Source organism: Rissa tridactyla, chromosome W (genome assembly GCF_028500815.1).
Source record: "Rissa tridactyla isolate bRisTri1 chromosome W, bRisTri1.patW.cur.20221130, whole genome shotgun sequence".
Lineage (NCBI taxonomy): Eukaryota > Metazoa > Chordata > Aves > Charadriiformes > Laridae > Rissa > Rissa tridactyla.
Window position 1 is genome coordinate 9,752,980 of NC_071496.1, and position 22,252 is coordinate 9,775,231.

At 44.1% G+C, this 22,252-nt stretch overlaps 1 protein-coding gene across 1 annotated transcript; it reads right to left on the reverse strand.

Annotated features, from left to right (window-relative positions):
- Nucleotides 1-2,164: 2,164 nt before the first annotated feature.
- LOC128901886 (dnaJ homolog subfamily A member 1-like) lies at nt 2,165-10,715 on the reverse strand. The gene is made up of 5 exons (XM_054184039.1): nt 10,682-10,715; nt 10,009-10,093; nt 4,241-4,356; nt 3,629-3,729; nt 2,165-2,383 (listed from the first exon to the last, which is right to left on the reverse strand). The coding sequence occupies exons 1-5, from the start codon at nt 10,713-10,715 to the stop codon at nt 2,165-2,167; spliced, it is 555 nt and encodes a 184-aa protein (XP_054040014.1).
- Between the last annotated feature and the right edge of the window lie 11,537 nt (nt 10,716-22,252).

The following is a 22,252-nucleotide window of genomic DNA, read 5'->3' on the forward strand; positions in this document are numbered from 1 at the left end:
AATGCAAGGGGGTTTATTTTCTGCCAAAACTGCTTTGCCCCTTTTCACGCAACATGGACAAAACTAGTTTCAGGAGTAATAAAGAAATAATATCTAAGATACATAAGTGGCAAGATATATAGTAATTTTAGATGTAAACTGGAGCTGCAGAGCAATGAAGTAGGAGTAGGGTATAAAAACATGTTAGCAAATGTATAAAAGTGATCATGAGGGGATACTAGAGGGCGGAAGAAGAAACCATCAACATGAACCTCCTATTTCCCCTGGGAAAGGGGGGAAAGTTGCCAGCTGCTGGCAACTCACTGTAACGCCCCCCCTCCCACCACCACCATCAGCGTCTGACCTTAGGGCTCAGAGAATTAGTGAAAGGATGAGCATAACACCAAGAAGAGGTGTAGAAACTCTGTGTGTTTGTGCATGTGCATGTATGTGTGCACGTGTGTTGCGCTTAATTCTATTATTACAACTTTTTCCTATATAAGTACTCTAGGTGCGTTATTATTCTGTTTTTTTCCTGTAATAATTAGATCTAGACTAATGATAATGGTTCAATTAGACTGTTGAGATTTCCATTATACTAAAAATAAGTTATTACATTTACATAATTTAAATTAAAATATATATTATATTAAACATATATAAAAATAAAAGTTGTGCTTCCTCTTTAGCCATAAACAAGATTTTGAATGTAACAAGTCCACGAGCTAGAAATTGTATTCTATTCCTTCCCCTGCCTGAAGAGCATTGTCCCACTGATAAGGCAAATGCTCCTATCAGTCACACAGACGCAGCCGACTATAAACTCATCAGCGGTAATTTGGAAAAGGAATTTGGCTTGCAAAATTTCTTTCTGACCAGGTGAAATATGCAGAGAGTTCTTTTGAACTCATCTATATTTTGACCTCTAATCTGTAAGAACCCAAAATAAGAATTCCACTTGAGACAAGGATCATGTAAATAGTTGCCTTAATAAAATAAAGCCATAACACTTATGGGAAGAACTAGCCCAAGGAGCCTGCTCCAAGAGCTCCTTTCTTGACTAACTCATTTTTCCCAATTTTCAGGGATTCTCAAAGGGGAGGAAAGCAGACACCGCTTCCCAGGACTGATAGTAGACCAGGACTGAACTACTGTGCTTGAGGTTAAGATTGGACCAGTCTCCTCAGCATGGTCTATAAAATAGCATATTTGTACAAGGATTAGCAGTATAGAACAGTTTTCTTAAACAGAAAACTGGTCTAAGAAAAGCAACATTGAAAAAGTGTTAGAATTAGATTGAAATTTTTCATCTACAATGATTAGAACATTCAAACAGAACCAAGTTAAAATAATACCTCTCTGCTTTCCTCCTCTACAGGCTCACCTATTCCTATGTCCACATCTGCTACTGCTTTACTTAACACATTGCTATAGATTATGTGATTTCAGTAATGAAGGTGGAAGTCAAGCTTCATATGGCAGTAGGTCAACAGATTCCGTATTTTAGTCATGACCAACCTACATTGGCTGTACACAGCATAGCACAGAACAGTATTTAAGTAGCAGCTGGTTAGAAACAAAAAGTTTTACAACTAGCTCCCTACATCAGGACTAAAGCTGGCAGACCAAGAAACTATTAATTCTTAAATAAACTGGTAAATCACACAAGTTTAATGGACATGAAAAAAATTAAACAAATTTGTGTCAGGTTTACATATTACACATTTGCATTATAGAGAAAGTTCTGATTTGACAAACAGCAGTGCAAATCCAAAAACTGTAGATATATCTTCACATGAATTAGAAATACTTGTGCATCCTTCAGTAAACTGCAGCTCTACAGAGTGTCAAGAACGCTACAGAACCTTAGTCTAAGACCAGGCACTTGAACACAGATACAAGAATTGCAGATTTAGTCAAGAAAACTATTCCAGACTGGTTGTCTGACAGACAGTGTTTGTGATCAGCTTGATCTGCACTTGCATCCTGGAGCTTTATACAAATTGCAAAGTCAGTTTTCATGTTGCCACTTTAATTTCTTTATGCTTTCAGAATGAACTATAGTTGAATTTAACAGCAACAACAAAAAAAAAGTATCAGGAAGTGAGGGTGAATCACCTGTAGTCCTTTACTTGTCTACTGATGCACATAAAAGTGGCATCACACTGGTTATTAACTGGCCCTTTTAAGAAGTCTGATATCGAACACCACCTCCAAGGTGGTGTTCATCATCTTCATAGGCTTCTCCATTACAGCAATGTCTTCTGTCTTGAGCTGGATCACAGTCCATTAAATCCACTTGTTCAATTTCCTCAGTTTCTTCTACTTCCTGCCTTGCAGGTAGCAGTTTTTCCAGCAAATACAACTTATCTGAGGAGAGGAAGCCACTACCTGGGAAGTTCACCTGAAATAAAGAGCTGCAGTTACTGAATTTGGCTTTAACTGGCATCTATCTCACTTACTACAGGTCAATTATCTGCCAGCATCAGCTTTATAATTACAGAAGACTTGAAAACCCATTGCTAAGGAAATAGCTAGGTCACTTGCCAGTCTTTCACATCTGCCAAAAGTGCATTTTTACTATATTGGGCAACTTCACTGTCTTGGCTAATTCAGTCTTTTTTCTGCCCCAGACTGCCCTATTGAAAGGGCTAAAAAAAGATATCCTCAACTAAAGCCAGAGTAGGGGGACACAGCAGTTAAGAGATTAGCCTGATTCCTCTCCCATCAGTATTAATGAAACTCTCTTCAGCAATTACAATTAACTAACTGATCTTCTTGCTCCAATACAAGGTCAGTTATATTTCAGTTGGAGGCCAAAAAACACATCAAACATGAAAATTCACAGGATATCCAAACAGGTTATTTCAGTACTCAGTATATTTTCAGTAAAGAGCTATTTAGAAATGTTGCAGTTTAACCCCGGCCAGCAGCTAAGCACCACACAGCCACTTGCTCACTCCCCCACACTCAGAGGGATGGGGGAGAGAAGAGTAGAAATGAGAAAACTTGTGGGTTGAGATAAAGACAGTTTAGTAGGTAAAGCAAAAGCTGCATGCGTAAGCAAAGCAAAATAAGGAATTCATTCACTACTTCCTATCAGCAGGCAGGTGTTTAGCCATTTCCAGGAAAGCACGCGTAATGGTTATTTAGGAAGACAAACACCATCACTCCGAACATCCCCCCCTTCCTCCTTCTTCCCCAGCTTTTATTGCTGAGCATGACATCATATAGTATGGTATATCCCTTTTATCAGTTGGGGTCAGCTGTTCCTGGGCACCCCCAGCCTACTTGCTAGCAGGACAGTGTGAGAAGCAGAAAAGGCCTTGATGCTGTGTAAGCACTGCTCAGCAACAACTAAAACATCAGTGTGTTATCAACACTATTTTTAGCACAAATCCAAAACATAGCCCCATACAGGCTACTATGAAGAAAATTAACTTTATCCCGGCCAAAACCATTGCAAGAAAGAATTGGATACTTTCTGTCTATAGACTTGTGCATTGCATTAGTTTATCTGACCACGCTGCAAGAAACACACTAAACAAGACACCTGATGATTAGTGTCTCTTCTTGCTTGAGTTATTACTTACGGTTGAAGTTCTGCATGTTTGGTGTTAAACTGTACCATGGAAATTGATTCACTTACCTTGAACTCTATGATTAGACGTCCTTTTTCATATGGCCTACGATATATTTGCATGCCTTCATTCAGCACACATTTAATATCCCCATGTTTGATGGTCTGGCCTTAAGTAAATTAAAAAAAAAAAAAAGAAGGAAAAAAAAATCCAGGCAGGCAAAACAAGCAATTTTAGTTTTAATTCCTTTCAGGATGCATTTGTGCAGCCTTGTAAGCTGTGTTTTAACAACTATACCGATATCCAGTAGTCTAATAGGGACCTACTGCCATTTTGTATGCTTCTCAAAGGGAACATACCTATGAATGTCGAGTATTCCATGAGTTCCAAGTCTGAAAATTTTATCTTCAGAGACCTTGAGTATCCTCAGGATATCAGCACATCCATGAAGTAAAGTCTGTTACTGTGTCATATGACGAAACAGGTAGCTACTGTTGCCCACTAAGTAAAACTTTTATTTGTTTAAAGCTCTCTGCTGTAAAGACTTGGAGGGGGGAGGAAGGAGGAGAAAGTAGTATTTTAAGGATCAATCCTTTCTGCTCCCCTATACTAACTGCTTGCTATTCAGCTTACATTTGCTGGATGCACAGATTTTTAGCACAAAGCAAACCAACGCTTACCAGGATGAGAAGTAACAATTATAGTTCTATTATCCAGTGTTGTGATAGGTTTTTGAAAGCCACACAGTGCTTCAGCCAGCTGTATATCCATGCACATAAGAAGGTCTTCCCCTCGCCTGTGGTAGAACCAAGCAACAATAGTCAGGGGTGGGGTGGGGGAATAAGAAGAGTGAGAAGGACCATGCCTAACTCAGGTATTAAATTTGGTAAAGACAATAAATTTGGAATCTTAATACTAAGAAGCCTGACCAGTAAAATAGAGAACATTAACTATTAACCAAGCCAACTACTTCAGGGATAATACCTCTGATAAGACCCATTTACTACTCAAGGACAGTTATTCAAAAGCTAACCCCCCCAAACCATACCACACGCATTCAGTTTCATTTTACTATGCTTTCCCTCTTCTGGGAAAAGGTTTGTCTCAGCCTCCAAACTTCTGCTGGGACAATTAATCCCTTCTTTAACATTGTCCAAGTTGGACAAAAATTTGCACAATACTGTCATATATTAGCACAATCATCTAAAGAAACAAGACGCAGCAACACTTTTATAATCAGTTTTAGTCTTCTCCAACATCATTTTTGGCTTTCAGATGTTGTGGGCAACACTAGGGATCTAATATGATTTTGTACCTTCGTCTTCCTTCTACTTAGTTACATCATTAGGGGAGACCAACTTCCCTAAGATCAGGCTGCTGCCCTAATCTGGTAAAGCTGATCTTTAACTAATTTAAATATCCTCACTTCAAGAGCAGATGCCTAGGGTAGAGTACAAGAGCAAGGCAAGCACACGACACTGCCCCAGAATACACTCAGCTTCCATCCCTTATCAGGACACCTAAGGACTTTAACCTTGAAGTGTAGTTTTATTTTTTCCCTCCCTTTTATGAAATCTATTGATGGCTATCAACCATTGACAGCATCTTACACCAAAGATGTTTCCTTACGTTCAGAATCTCCTGTGCTTCAGTTTGTGCCCACTGCCTCTTGTCCTGTTGGTAGTATCAAGTGATACTAAGAGACAGGCAACAGTTGCTCCTACACAAATTCTCCCTCTTCCTTCCTCCCCTCTTTTCTACAAGGAAGGATCTACTTCAAAAAAATCACTCTCCACGTAGAAGCTATTCTATCTTTTCCTTATTACCCTTCTTTAAGATTCTCCAGTTCTACCCTTCTTTAAGATTCTCCAGTTCTACCCCCCTTTAGAATCTCTACCCCCTTAAAAGGCAGCCCTAGGGAGCACGAGTGACCAGGAGCACAGTGGACAGGATGGGCAAACAGGGCGTGGCGTGTCAGCCAGGGCGTGGCACAGCAGTTTGCACAAGAAGGGCGTGGAATGCTCAAGAGGGGAGTTCACCTGGCGAGAGGGAGTTTAGCCATGGTCTCTACCGGGCAGGAAGCTACATCTTCTGCACTTGACAGAGCAGACGTAGCCACACAAACAGAGCTCCCGTGGAAACATGCAGACACACAGGTCTCAGGCTGCAGGGAGTGCCACAACCTTTCATGGCTAATGGATGGTAGTAGGGAAGACAGCTGTGTGAGGTGTGACCAGGTGGGTGATGAACTCAGCATGGTGGCAGAGCTAAGAGAGGAAGTAGAAAGGCTAAGGAGCATCAGGGAGTGTGAGAAAGAAATAGATTGGTGGAATCATGCTCTGACCTCCCTGAGAGAGAAACTGGAACAGCCACCAAAAAAAACCCAAGTTAAAGGAGATCCAGTACCCTCCCCCCACCAGACTGAAGGCAGTGGCCAAAAGGAGAGCTGTGAATGGAGGCAAGTCCGCGCTAGGGGCGGCAAGCGAACCCCCTCCTTGCCCACCTCCCCTAACCCGGTGCCTCTGTACAATAGGTATGAGGCTATCGATGAGGTAGGCCAGCCAATGGATGATGTGGATGATGGTCTGACTACACCAGAGGAGTTGCCAGGACAGGAAAGGCCTATCTCCCATTTAACAGCCACCTCCACGAGGAAGAAGAGACAGGTTATAGTTGTGGGTGACTTTTCTGAGGGGAACAGAGGATCCAATATGCCAGGCAGACCCTCCTCTTAGGGTCTGTCCAGATCAGACAGACCCTTTGACACAATTGATTCAACACCTGGTTTCACTGGAAGCTGGGTAGAGAAAATTGCTTGTCACTAGCCTGCCAAATGCCATAAAGGTTCTGATTCTTTAATCTGTGAGCTTAATGCTGGAAGCTGCTAACAGTAGTATTCCATCTGTCCTGCCTCAGCACAAAGTTTTGGCACCAGCTTATGGAGTTAAGCACCATACAAGACTGCTGATCTGATTGACTACAGGCTATGTTAGAGCCTTTGACCTGTCATTTCTACTTACAGGGACAAATGGATGAGCTGTTAGACTAAGTGCCCCCACCAATGCCTTCCCAAATTCATTGTTTCTCTCACTAATGCTCTGATCAGCAGTTAGTTGCATTTGGTACCTACTGCTCATCTTCTAGAGGTGGCCAAAGTGCTGCTTTTTCCAGAAGAAAAGCTACTACATGACAGACTCATTCCACAGAGTAACTTGAAACAATGGACTTTAACACAAATTTGTTGCTGGTGGGATGCTATTGTTACTAGTCACAAGAAGCTAGTGACATATTTCTACTGCTTTCTGTTTCATGATGTCCCTGAACTTCAGTAAAGGTTTTCTTTCTGATCTCATGAGGGCTTAATCTACTTTAGAAGCTGTTTGTAAAGGAGTCGTTCTGTAAGCAACTACTCAGATTTCTGTGCAAGTCATCCCTCAGTTTCTAATAGGATGTAGAGAAATTGGCTGATGGCCTGGTTTGGGGTTTTTTGTGTGTGTGTGTTTCTCCTTTGCAGGTAGTAAGCTGGTTATGGTGTCAGAGTAGGATTGTACTTGATAACGATGGGCACATATGTGCTACTTAGGCAGGATTATTTCCCTAGGAACATAAAAAAGCAAGTTAAGCCCATGCTTGCACAACTGTACAGAAACCTGAGATTGTATTTTTTTTGCTGCAGGGGGCTATAGCTCTTGCACATATATATTGTGTGTGTAGATAGATAGGCTGTTGACACACAAGCCAGGCTGAAATTCATTAGTTCCTATTGCAGAAGTAGGAGGGTTAAATCACTATGTTATGCTGGAACTGACCAACAAGACTTTAATTAAATGATGTACCTCATGCACAACATTTCCTATGCCTGTAGATAGGACACAGCTAGCTATTTTCAATAGAGCCAATTAATGAATAAAGTAATTCACATGGGCTAACAGTGTACAATACCTTTTAAATGTTAATTAAAGCACTAAATTGAGCCACCTTCAACTCTTACAGGTAAAACTGCATGGTATATGGAAGATTTGCCAGAGGTAAAGCCTCTTACTAGATTATATAAGAAATTTAATAACATTTTCCAAAACAGTACTGTAATTGTGTCGAATGCCAACAATTTTACAACTTACAACTGTAGCTAAGAAGATAAAGATTTTAATGGTACTATGGTAAATGTTAGTACTGTTCAGGGATGTTATAGGCATCCACGACCTCCAGGAGCTCCGGGGCCTGGGGATTCCTCCTGTCTGAATGCTGGAGCCCAGCCTGGGGACCTGGGGTCTCTGCCCAGACTGAGGGACATGGCTGCTGCTTTTCTATTTGCAGGTTCAACCATTAGTGCAGCTGAGCATGTATCCCAGACACACACACCCAGACACTGACATGTCTGGCTACAAAGATTGCCAAAGTCACTGCCTTCAACAGCACCTACATATAGGACACACATAAACCACATAACAGAGACAACCAAGTCCCCTTCCTCTTTGGCTGGCAGAAACAGATCACTAGTGAAGGCACACACATGACACTTTCTAAATTCACAAGCATACACATGTTTGTGTATCCCCAGAGTACTGGCAAGGCCTCTCTGTCCATCTGATACCCCTGCCCGTATCCCAGGCACTCTTACCTGTACCACAGGTCCCCCTAGTCAGGTAATGAGTGTTATGATCAGGACTAGGGGGGCCCTGCCTCCAGGCAGGTGAAGGAAAGACTTTACTGGACTGTATTGGTTTGATGGCCAGGCACATCAGACCCACAGGAGTACCTGCAGATTTTGGTAGATGCAAAGGGGTACCGGTGGGATGGTTGGCAATATTGCATGAACCGAGACTTCCCGGTTCCCATTCACGATCTGATTCATTGACTCAAGAGACAAGGAGTAATGAGAAAGACTCGTTCACCCTTTAATAGTCCCATATGGCCAATGCAAAAGCCTGACGGAGGGTGGAGGTTAACGGTGGACTATCATGGCCTGAATGAAGTCATACCACCACTGAGTGGTGCTGTGCCAGACATGCTAGAACTCCAATATGAACTGGAGTCAAGAGGCAGCCAAGTGGTATGCTACAATTGATGTCACTAATGCATTTTTCTCAATCCCTTTGGCAGCAGAGTACAAGCCACAGTTTGCTTTCACTTGGAGGGGCGTCCAGTACACCTGGAATCGACTGCCCCAGGGGTTGAAGCACAGCCCCACCATTTGCCATGGACTAATCCAGACTGCACTGGAACACGGTGAAGCCCCTGAACATCTGCAATGCATTGATGACATCATCGTGTGGGGCAGCACAGTAGAGGAAGTGTTTGAGAAAGGGAAAAGAATAATCCAGATTCTTCTGAAAGTTGGTTTTGCCATAAAACAAAGTAAGGTCAAAGGACCTGCACAGGAGATCCAGTATTTAGGAATAAAAATGGCAAGATGGGCATCATCATATCCCAATGGTTGTGATCGATAAAATAACAGCTATGTCTCCACCAACTAACAAAAAAGAAACACAAGCTTTCTTAGGCATTATGGGTTTCTGGAGAATGCATATTTCAGGTTACAGTCTGATCATAAGCCCTCTATCGAGTGACCCAGAAGAAGAATGGTTTCGAATAGGGCACTGAGAAGCACCAAGACTTTGAACAAATTAAGCGGGAGATAGTTTGTGCAGTAGCCCTTGGGCCAGTCCAGACAGGAGATGTTAAAAATGTGCTCTACGCTGCAGCCAGGGACCATGGCCCCACCCAAAGCCTCTGGCAGCAAGCACCTGGAGAGACTCTAGGCTGACCCCCAGGGTTTTGGAGACGGGGATATAGAAGATCTGAAGCCCGTTACACTCCAACTGAAAAAGAAATATTAGCAGCATTTGAAGGGGTTGGTACAGAATCACAGTTCCTCTTAGTCCCCACAGTTCCACACAGCCTGTGCTGGGCTGGATGTTCAAAGGGAGAGTCCTCTCTATACATCATGCAACTGACATTACATGGAGTAAGTGGGTAGTGTTGATCCTGCAACAGGCTTTAATGGGAAACCCTGACCTCCCAGTAATTCTGGAAGAGTTTATGGACTGTCCAACAGGCAGAGATTTCAGAGCATTGCTGAAGGAGGTGACTCGTGCCCAGGAGGTCTCACTGTATAATAAATTGCCAGAAAATGAGAAGCAATATGCCCTGTTTACTGATGGGTCCTGTCGTGTTGTGGGAAACCATTGGAGATAGAAAGCTGCTGTGTGGAGTCCTACATGACAAGTTGCAGAAACTGTTGAAGGAAAAAGTGAATCAAGTCAGTTTACAGACTGTACTGAGTTATGGATGGTGGCAAATGCTCTGTGGGGGTGGCTAAAGCAACGGAAGCGGACCAACTGGCAGCACAGAGGGAAATCCATCTGGGCTGCTGAATTGTGGCAAGATATTGCTTCCTGGGTAGAGAACCTGTCTGTAAAAGTATGTTATGTAGATGCTCACATACCCAAGAGTTATGCCACTGAAGAACATTGGAATAATGAGCAGGTGGACCAGGCTGCTAGAATTGAAGTGGCTCAGGTGGATCTGGACTGGGAACATAAGGGTGAGCTGTTTATAGCTCGATGGGCCCACGACACATCAGGGAGTAAAGCCTCCCTGGAAAAGAGGGTGGTGAGATATCAATATGGGGAGGCCTGGCAGATCGATAATATTGGACCACTGCTACAAACCTGCCAAGGCAAGCACCATGTGCTTACAATGGAGGAAGCAACTACCAGATGGTTGGAAACCCACCCTGTGACCCATGCTACCACCTGAAACACTATCCTGGGCCTTGAAAAGCAAGTCTTATGGCAACACAGCACCCCTGAAAGAATTGAGTCAGACAAGGGGACTCATTCCCTGTCCTGGTTTCAGCTGGGATAGAGTTAATTCTCACAAGAAGCTGGTGGGGGACGCAGCCAGGACAGTTGACACAAACTAGACAAAGGGATATTCGATACTATATGATGTCATGCTCAGTATATAACTGGGGGTAGGGATCGCTGCTTGGGATCACTCACTTTGTATATTCTTTTATCAATATTATTATTTTTCTCTTCCTTTGCTGTTCTATTACACTGTCTTTATCTCAACCCATGAGTTTTACCTCTTTCTTCCGATTTTCCTACCCATACCATGGGAGAGGGAGGAGTAAGCAAGTAGCCACATGCTACTTAGTTGCTGGCTGGGGCTAAACCACGTCATTCCCAAAACAACCTCATAGACCAAGGGCCAAGGAGCATGGGATTGACTGGGTGTATCACATCCCCTATTACGCACCAGCCTCCGTGAAAATTGAACAATAAAATGGATTGGTAAAAGCTATACTGGGAGCAATGGGTGCCGGTATATTCAAGCACTGGGATACAAATTTAGCAGAAGCCACTTGGCAAGTTAACACAATCTGCCAGTCAACTTGGCCCTGCCCAATCAAAACCCCTGTGTACTGTGAAAGGAGATAAAGTCATGGATCATAGAATCATAGAAGGGTTTGGGTTGGAAGGGACCTTTAAAGATCATCTTCACCCAACCCTCTTGCCTTGGGCAGTCACATCTTTCACTAGATCAGGTTGCTCAAAGCCCCATCCGACCTGGCCTTGAACACTTCCAATGATGGGGCATCCACAATTTCTCTGAGCAACCTCTTTTCCAGTCTCACCACCCTCTACATAAAAAAAATTCTTCCTTATTTCCAACCTAAACCTACCCTCTTTCAGTTTAAAACTGTTGCCCCTTGTCCTGTCACTACAGGTCATGGTAAAAAGTCTCTCTCCATCTTTCTTGTAAGCCGCCTTTATACAATGAAAGGCTGCAATAAGGTCTCCCCAGAGCCTTCTCTTCCCTTCTCTTCTCCAGGCTGAAAAACCCCAACTCTCATCCTTTCCTCATAGGAGAGGTGTTCCAGCCCTCCGACCATTTTTGTAGCCTTCCTCTGGACCCACTCTAACAGGTCCATGTCTTCCTTGTACTGGGGACCCCAGACCTGGATGCAATACTCCAGGTGAGGTCTCATAAGAGCAGAGTAGAGGGATAGAATCACCTCCCTTGACTTGCTGGCCACGCTTCTTTTTACACGGTCCAGGATACGATTGGCTTTCTGGGTTACAAGCGCACACTGACAGCTCATGCCCAATTTTTCATCCACCGATATCATCAAGTCCTTCTCTTCAGGACTGCTCTCAATCCACTGATCACAGAATCACAGAATGGTTTGGGTTGGAAGGCACCTTAAAGATCATCTAGTTCTAATCACCCTGCCATGGGCAGGGACACCTCCCACTAGACCAGGCTGCTCAAAGCCTCATCCAGCCTGGCCTTGAAGACTTCCAGGGATGGGGCATTGACAACTTCCCTGGGCAACCTGTTCCAGTGCCTCACCACCCTCATTGTAAAGAATTCCTTCCTAATATCGAATCTAAATCTACCCTCTTTCAGTTTAAAACTCTTACCCCTCATCCTATCACTACACTCCCTCATAAAGAGTCCCTCCCCATCCTTCCTGTAGGCCCCCTTTAGGTACTGGAAGGCTGCTATAAGGTCTCCCTGGAGCCTTCTCTTCTCCAGGCTGAACAACCCCAACTCTCTCAGCCTGTCCTCATAGGAGAGGTGCTCCAGCCCTCTGATCATCTTTGTGGCCCTCCTCTGTACCCATTCCAACAGGTCCATGTCCTTCTTGTGCTGAGGACTCCAGAGCTGGACGCAGTACTCCAGGTAGGGGTCTCACCAGAGCAGAGTCACCCAGTCTGTACTGATGTTGGGGACTGCCCCGACCCACGTGCAGGACCTTGCACTTGGCCTTGTGGAACTTCATGAGGGTCACATTGGCCCACTTCTCCAGCCTGTCAAGGTCCCTCTGGATGGGATCCCTTCCCTCTAGTGAATCAACTGCACCACCCAGCTTGGTGTCATCAAGTCCCTGTAGCACACATAACGAACTGTCTGGGAAAGACAGTCTGATTTACTCCTTCCTCGAGAAAAGGCAAACCCATTCATGGGACTGCTTTTGCTCAAGGACATGGGTTTACTTGGTGAGTAATGCAGAAGGATGGGGAGGTCCAATGTGTACCTCAAGGAGATTTAACCTTGGGTGAAAATAATACATGACTTCATTTGTAGGATACCATTGCTGTATGATGCCAGTGTTATATGATGCTGTATGTTGCCACTGCTGTGTCTGCTATATGTCAACAGTATTACAGCAGGAGTCACCTGAACCAATGAAGAATGAATCTCATAAGGAACTGGGCAAGTGCAGCGATGACGCAACCTGAGCTAGCTTCGATGTGCAATAATCCAACACAACACACCATCTCTCCTGTCCTGAACAAGCATTGCAACAGATGGAGCCCAAAGTCATAGACTAAATGAACTCAAAGGACATTTTGTGGACATTGTGGACATGGGGTGACCCATAAACTAAGGGAATGATATCTGTGTATATATCAAAGGACGGGAAGGGGGGAGGTGGCTAATGAGGATGTATTACGTAGTGTGGAATAAGGGGTAGAGATTGTACTGCTTTGGGCTGGGATAGAGTTAATTTTCTTCATAGTAGCTTGTATGATGCTATGATTTGAATTTTTGATGAAAACAGTGTTGATAACACACTGATGTTTTAGCTATTGCTGAACAGTGCTTATATGGTGTCAAGGCTGTTTATGCTTCCCACACTGCCCCACCAGTGAGTAGGCTGGGGGTGCACAAGAAGCTGGGAGGGGATGCAACCAGGACAGCTGACCCCAGCTGACCAAAGGGATATCCCATACCATACGACATCATGCTCAGCAATAAAACTGGGGGGAGGTTTGCCAGGGTTGATGTTTCTTGGTCACTTGCCGGGCTTTCTTCATTTTGTTTTAATTTGTTTCTTTTCATTTGTTTAGTTTTTTACTTATTAAACTGTTTTTATCTCAACTCACAAGTTTTCTCACTTTTACCCTTCTGATTATCTTCCCCATCCTACTGGGGAAGGGTGAGTGAGTGGCTGTGTGGTGCTTAACTGCCTGCCAGGGTTAAACCTGCGGCCTTTAAAACTGTTTTTAACATGGAGTGCATGCCTCACAAATTACAGACTGACTGGAAAAAAGAATTTTTAAATCCGCCTTTAAACAATTTGTTAAAGCAGTGTAACATTCACCATTTTGTTACTAATAATGAGCAAAAGCATCCATCATAGAGCATTTGACAGGATGCTCAAAATCAAAATGTGGAGATATTTTATAGTGTGCAACACTTTTCTCTACATCGATGTTGTTACCTGAAATAAAAGCCCTCGAAACCAAAAGTAGTTTAGAGAGGAGATATTGCTTTATTCGATGTCGGGTGCTAGGGGAAAACCCCACAAATCTAGCACACCTTACCAGGGATATTCACCCATTATTTATACACAAAAGATTCTCATAATTCCGCCTACCTAATACATAACTCCACCTAGGCTTACATATTCATTAGGATGACCGAATATCCTTTTTGCACATGCGTATTAAATTTTGCTGCATCGGCAAGACACTTATGCACAGGTGTGAGTTCCTCGGTGGTCATTCGGGTAGGGATACCCTTCCTCACATTATCCTTTTAAGGTATTGAGTCATCTTGGGACAGTAAACATTTACTGTAAGTTTGCCAACTTCTTGAGGATGATAAGGATGCTCCTTGAAGTAGCCACAGCTCTATTCTAATTGGTATAGAAGTACATATTTTGACATATGAGAGAACCTTGAAGTGATTAACTACTTCTTGTTATCCCATCCTTAGTGATTAACTACTTCTAGCTGTCTCCTCATTACCACTATTTGTAACACCAGCTCAGTGATTAACTATTTTCTCACACAGTAAGAAGGTTAGTAGGAAACAAACAACATCTTAGTTAGCATGTGGTTATAAACAAAGCAGAGGCCTGTCCTTGGTAACAATTCCCCCCCTTTGTGACTTATTTAAAATATTTAATTAAGTCCCACGATAATAATACACACTCTTATTTGCTAGTGAGACACATACTTTGATTACACATTGTAGAAGCACATAAAGACACACAAAAACTAAAATCCCTAGGACAACAATCACTAAGACCTTCTTGACCCATAAGGACAGCTCTGGGAACCAGGAAATCAGCCAATTCCGTACTTCTTGAAATCCATTTTCACATTTGCTGTATCATTTTGTAATGAACATTCCGGTCCCATGGATCCTGATGGGTCAGAGATAGTCTTATCATCCAATCTATGCCAAAGCCCAGTAACCATTTTAGGGTTAAATAATTCATGTTCATACAGAAACCTACAAAACACTAAGATACTAATGAAAATAAAAAGTCCCAGTCCAATATAGAGCAATATGGGTGCAGGCCCTTTGTAGAATTCAGATATTTCCTGTGTATTATTCATACACTCTTCTGTCTCACTCTCAGCTTTAACAGATCGTGTCCCTGGGAAACTATTTCCCAGTTATCAGGTGCCAAACCTTTCTTAACTCTGGTATAATGAATCCAAGGTTTCACTCTGTCTAATTTCACAGCTGTATAAGTCATTAAAAGAACTTGAAAAGGTCCTTTCCATTTTTCTTTCAAGGGTTCATCACTCCAGTTTTTCAGATAGACCCAATCTCCTGACTGAAACGGATGGACTACTGTATCCAGCCCAACAGGTGTTGTCGCGTTAAAAGGACTGTAGTTTCAATATTTGTCTGCCAGAGTCCCAGGACTTTCACTGATTTACTATCAGAGTCCCACCAAAGGACTTCCACTGAGTCAGATTCACAAATAATCGAAATTAGTTTCTTTATTGAGAGCGACAGTCGCAGATTCAAGATTGCCGTTGATAAATTCACTGACTACAATAGCGCTAATTACTTAAGGTTAATATTGCTAGCAAAAATAACGTTAGTACAACAACCCGGGGTAACATTCACCAGAGGGTGAAAGGCGCAGCGCTTACCCAGAAAGGCGTCCCTGCCTGGGGTGGAGGAAGAGAACACAGCCCATGGACTGGTCCGTCAGGTATCAAGTTTCTTCTCTCCCAATTTAACAGTCATTTTCTCCATCCTTTTATCCCCCAAATTACGAGGTTTCCCTCCCCTAGGTGACGTGTAGTATGATTCGGGTGGAGAGACGAGTGCTATAGTCATATATGTTTAGCATGATCTCTAAAATCTTCATTAGCGTATACAGGGGTGTCAACTTTAATATGCATTTCACAGGTAATGAGGCAAAGGTCAATTACCAGACATGGCAGCCTCTCAAGGAAACAAAGAGCTACACAAAGTCTCTGTTATCTTGATTTTACTGTCTCTGCTGACAAAAAGCAGGGCTGTCCTGGCTCCCCAAGACTACCCGGTCATTTATGTATCCTGTGATAGCCAGACAAGCCTTCACTCCCCTGGGTTGCACAAGAGATAGCAAAGCCAGTCTTAATTGCTCTTTGAGCACAGAGACTTCACCTCATTATCCAAATTCCACATTATCCACCCCGTGACTATAGTCACTCGAATCGAAATCCAAATCACACTCTCATAAAATCAATTTTGGGGGTATCCCTTACATTAGACTTCTTCTCTTCCTCCACTTCAGGATTCACCTTCAATTCTGTCCCATCAGAGATCATCCGCACCTGATGAATTAACATCTGGGTCAACATAGATTTAACACAAGCCAATATCATACAAAAAACAATGAGTACAATGACTACAATAATCACAGATTGCAATAAAGAAGCAAGCCATCCTGATAGTGAAAATCCTAATCCTTGTAATAGCTTATTCAACCATGTTGTTTCCATCCCTTTCCTCAATTCGCGGCTGGCCTTTGCCACAAGCTTTATGTGATCTAGTTGTTCGTCAAGATCTTTAGTCACATTTGGTATGTGAACACAACAGGTATCATTTACTAAGTCTAAATATCCACACACTCCATTTTCGTGCAGCAATAGAAGATCTAATGCCAGTCTATTTTGCAATGTCATTTTTGATGTTGCCTGCAGCTGTTCATTTAATTTTTCCAGTCCAACCCGAGTCGCATTAGCCAATGCTTCAATTTGTCCCATAAGGTTATACAGCATCATGCGATTCTGGAAAGCCATTATCTGGGGTGTAAAGATGGATTCCAAAGTCCATCCAACTACACTTCCTGTGGTCGGATGCTGCCGAGGGTCTCCTGCTTCCCGTTTGATCCGACCCCATAGAGGTGGCACAAGGGGTTGTTTTCGCCAGAGACGACAGAGTGTCAGCAATCCCAGTGCATGTTGGCGTCACAGGCCTTCCACTGGCAAATCGGTAGTCCATGTTCCATCACTACTAACCCAAACAGTACGTCCCATAGAAGGCAATGTTAGCTTTTTGCAATTTATATGGGTATCCTTAACTGTAAAACGTGACCAGGTGTCATTGATACGAGTGGTATATTTACGGCAAATACAACCCAGGCGAAGAGCTCGAGCTATCGGGCCCAATTTCTGAATTTCACTCTCATTGCTAGTGCAATTGTAAACTTTGGTACAATTCCAATTATAGCGTTTTGGTTTAATGGAACGAGAAACCTTAAAATCAGTATATACATCAACAAGGGTCTTTGATGGTCCAGTGGTCCCATCCCAATCAATGCACCAGTCAGTAGTCTGCATGTAATGCCAGTCACCTGTTTGGGGTTCTTCCCATATTTTGGGTAAGTGCATTCCCCAGGGAAATTTGTCACGTGTGGTTTTGATTGTCGCATGGGAATATTTACCTTCCCAGCAGACCTTCGGGCCAGTTTGTGATCACTTCTACAATTCCTGGATGATTTGGGTTTCCTATTCGAGCTCGCTGAGTGATTAAGGCAACCCACTTAGTCCAGGTAGCATCAGTGGCACGATGAGTAGAAGGAACTTCACCCTTGAACATCCAGCCCAGGACTGGTAATCGGGGCGCCAGGAGGAGCTGTGCTTCAGTACCAATTATCTCTGAAGGAGCTCTAACTCCTTCATATGCTGCCAAGATTTCTTTCTCAGTTGGAGTATAGCTGGCCTCAGAGCCTTTATAGCCTCGACTCCAGAATCCTAGGGGTCAACCTTGAGTCTCCCCTGGTGCTTTCTGCCACAGGCTCCAGGTAGGGCCATTGTCTCTGGCTGCAGTGTAGAGCACATTTTTAATGTCCCATCCTGTTCAGACTGGTCCAAGGGCTACTGCATGCACAATCTCTTGTTTGATTTTCTAAAAGGCCTGTCATTGCTCAGGACCCCACATAAACTCATTTTTCTTTTGAGTCACTTCATTGAGAGGGCTCACAATCTGACTATAACCTGGAATATGCAGTCTCCAGAAACCCACAACACCTAAAAAGGCTTGTGTTTCCTTTTTGTTAGTAGGTGGGGACATAGCTGTTATTTTGTTAATCACATCCAGTGGGATCTGGCGACGCCCATCTTGCCACTTAATTCCCAAGAACTGGATGTCTCCTGCAGGTCCCTTGACCTTACCTCTTTTTGCAGCAAAACCTGCTTTCAGAAGAATCTTGATTATTTTCTTACCTTTCTTGAAAACTTCTGCTGTATTACCCCACACAATGATGTCATCAATGTATTGCAGATGTTCTGGAGCTCCACCCTTCTCCAGTGCAGTCTGGATCAGTCCATGGCAAATAGTAGGGCTGTGTTTCCACCCCTGGGGCAGTCGATTCCAGGTGTACTGGACACCCCTCCAAGTGAAAGCAAACTGTGGCCTGCACTCTGCTGCCAAAGGGATTGAGAAGAATGCATTCGCTATATCAATCGTGGCATACCACTTGGCTGCCTTGGATTCCAGTTCATACTGCAGTTCTAGCATGTCCGGCACAGCAGCGCTCAGCAGTGGTGTGACTTCATTCAGGCCACAATAGTCTACAGTTAGCCTCCACTCTCCATTAGATTTTCGCACCGGCCATATAAGGCTGTTAAAGGGTGAGTGTGTCTTGCTGATCACTCCTTGGGTCTCCAGCTGACAAATCAGGTTCTGGATGGGAATCAGAGAGTCTTGATTAGTGCAATATTGCCACCGATGCACCGTTGTGGTAGCAATTGGCACCTGTTGTTCTTCGACCCTCAACAATCCCACAACAGAAGAATCCTCCGAGAGACCAGGCAAGGTAGACAACTGTTTAACTTCCTCCGTCTCCAAGGCAGCTATGCCAAAGGCCCACCAGTACCCTTTTGGGTCCTTAAAATACCCTCTCCTGAGGTAATCTATACAAAGGATGCATGAAGCCTCTGGGCCAGTCACAATGGGATGCTTTTGCCACTCATTCCCAGTTAGGCTCACTTCTGCCTCCAGTACAGTCAACTCTTGGGATCCCCCTGTCACCCCAGCAATACAGATGGGTTCTGCCCCTCTATAGCTTGATGGTATTAAAGTACACTGTGCACCCGTGTCCACTAGAGCCTTATACTCCTGTGGGTCTGATGTGCCAGGCCATCGAATCCACACCGTCCAATAAACCCGGTTGTCCCTTTCCTCCACCTGTCCGGAGGCAGGGCCCCTCTAATACCGGTCATAGTATCCGTTACTCACTTCTTGCAGAAATGACTTGGAAGTTCCTTCAGGAGGATCAGAAGCAAGATCAGGCCTTCTGCTCTGTCTGGGGAACTGCCCGCTGGAAACTGGGGCGGCACTTTTCCTGGAGGGATCCCCTTTTGTGGTTGTCCTTCCTTGCAACTCCTGTACCCGTGTCCGCAGGATCCAAGTACGTTGTCCATCCCACTTCCTCATGTCCTCCCCGTGGTCACGCAGGTAGAACCACAGGGTGCCTCGTGGTGTGTACCCTCTGTACTCTCTCTCTCTTGAGTGGGGAAATGCCTGCTTCTAATAGCTGAGATGCTGGCCTGTACAGGTGGGGAGTAGGACATATTCTCTTCAAGTTGCTGGACCTTCCGGGACAGTTTCTCCACAGCTGAGACAAGGGGGGAAGAGAGACTTTCTTCATATCACTGGAGCCGGCCAGCCACCTCATCCACCGTTGGTCCCATCACCTTTCCATTCCATTACTGCCAGGGAGTTGGCATATGACGGTGGTGCGCTCCGTACAAACTTCCGCCACATGGGCCTTGTGCACTGCACCTCATCAGGGTCTGTGGGTAAGTCTGCATTGTCCAAGTCATAATAAATCATCTCCCGCATGGATAATTCTCTCAGGTCCTGGATACCTCTTTCCATGGTAGTCCACTTGCTTGGTTGACATACAACATCTTCACTGAAGGGGTACCTCTCCCTCACGCCTAACAGGAGTTGTTTCCAGAGGCTGAGGGCTTGGGTCTTCTTCCCAATTGCCTTGTCAATGCCGCCTTCCCTAGACAGGGATCCCAGCTGCCTGGCTTCCCTACCCTCTAATTCCAGGCTACTGGCCCTGTTATCCCAGCATCAGAGCAGCCAGGTGACAATGTGCTCACCTGAAATTTGGCTGAAATATTTTCACATATCCCGCAGCTCGCTCAGGGATTCTCTCTGGTTCTGCCTCTTCCTCCTGCTCTCGTGATGACCCTGGTTCATCATCATCCCTTACTAAGTGAACTGATTTCTTTGTGTACTTCTTCTGTATAGGGGCAACTGATACTGGCACGGGTTGGTTCCCTGGTTCAACTGCAGTGTCTGCCACAGGGGTTGAAGTAGCTGCAGTGGCTGCCGCAGGGGTTGCAGTAGCCACAGTGGCTGCTGGTCTGGTTTCCATCTCTTTCCCCTGAGGGTGCTGCATAATATCAAGCAGTGCCTGGTAGATACTGGCCAGGGCCCAGCACAGTGCGGTGAGTTGTACCTCTCTGGAATAGCCACAGCATTTTCCCTTCAAATATTCTACCACTTTATCAGGGTCCTGTAATTGTTCAGGGGTGAAGTCCCAGACCATTGGAGGTGAGAAGCTCTCTAGGTACCTGCCCATGTTCTCCCACATGCCATGCCACCCATGACTATCCAGCCTCGAGGAAGATCTCTGGGTGGTAGTCTTAAATAGTTGTTTAACCCTAAACAAGACCTGGAACACATTCAGGAGACATGTTACCAAAGACAGGCCTCTGCTTTTTTTCTAAAATAATTGTTTCTTACTAACCTTCTTACTGTGTGAGAAAATAGCTAATTACTGACTTTCTTATTGTGTAAAAATAGTTAGTCACTGAGCTGATGTTACAGATAGTGATAATGAGGAGACAGACAGAAGTAGCTCATCACCAAGGATGGGATAGCAAGAAGTAGTTAATCACTTCAAGGTTCTTCTATAGTCAAGTATGTACTCCTATACCAATTAGGACAGAGTTATGGCTACTTCAAAGAACATCCTTATTATCTTCAAGAAGTTGGCAAACTTACATCAAACTTTTACTGTCCCAAGATGACTCAATACCTTAAAAGGATAATGTGAGGAAGGGTCTCCTTACCCAAACAACCACCGAGACACTCACGCTTGCACAGAAGTGTTTTGCCGATGCAGCAAAATTTGATACGTGTGTGCAAAATGGCTATTTGGTCATCCTAATGAATATGTAAGCCTAGGTGGAGTTATGTATTAGGTAGGCGGAATTATGAGAATCTTTTGTGTATAAATAATGGGTGAATATCCCCGGTAAGGTGTGCTAGATTTGTGGGGTTTTCCCCTAGCACCCGACGTCGAATAAAGCAATATCTCCTCTCTAAACTACTTTTGGTTTCGAGGGCTTTTATTTCAGGTAACAGACATAACAATAGGACCAGGCTGGTTTGAGCATCCCAAGGATATTCAAAATTCTCAAAAGCTGTCATACCTGACCCGAAGGAGAAATGGGAGGCAAAAGAGCTGGGGAAAGTGTCCCCCGTTTCCCCCACAGACTGGGTGTGATTATTAATAAATTCCGAGAGACAGTGCCCAAGGTACAGGCAGGACAGCAATACCACATAAACACCTCCATCTGAACAGTGATGTTATCATATCATAAATTGATATTACACAGGACAGCAAAATTATAATCCTGATCCCTCTCCCAGAGGTGATAAACAGCATCACGGGAAGTACATAAACCATATAGGAATTTACATAACACAGGCACGAGAACAAACCAAGCAACACGGTGACCAGCGACTATTTACCTAATATAATAAATGCACACAACAAATTCGTTTTTCCAAGCTCTAGTTGGATTCTGTCGTTATCTCAACCCTTCGAGCCCCACGTTGGGCGCCAAAAAGGACTGTCGTGGTTGTGGTTTAGCCTCAGACGGCAACAAAGAACCACGTGGCCGATCTCTCAAACTCCACCACCCCCCCCCATGGGGAAGAATCGGAAGAAAAAGATAAAACTCGTGGGTTGAGACAAAGGCAGTTTAACAGAACAGCAAAGGTGTAATAAGTAACTAAAGGTGATTTGCTGATCGAACAAGTTAAGCAAGAGGAACGAACCCATTGTGGCAGTCTTGAGAACTCCCTGTTTTACCAGAAGAGACATGTCCACAATGTTATCTTGATACACCAACATGGGAACTCCTGTTTGACAAAAAGCTTAACCACAATGTTATCAGAATGTATTGTTTTGAGCTGATTCTGTGACCAACATTTTATCTAAACTACCTCAAGCAAGAAGCTACGGAGGGGCGTACCGAAGATGTCGAAACCCGACCTCTGTGAAGATAAAAAGAGCTGCTCAGCTTGCTTGAATTTGCGAGCCTTTGGTGGAGCTGCGACTCCCCGGCCGCCCAGCGCTGCTTTTGCCTTCCTACCTCAATAAATATTTATTGAATCTATTTTGG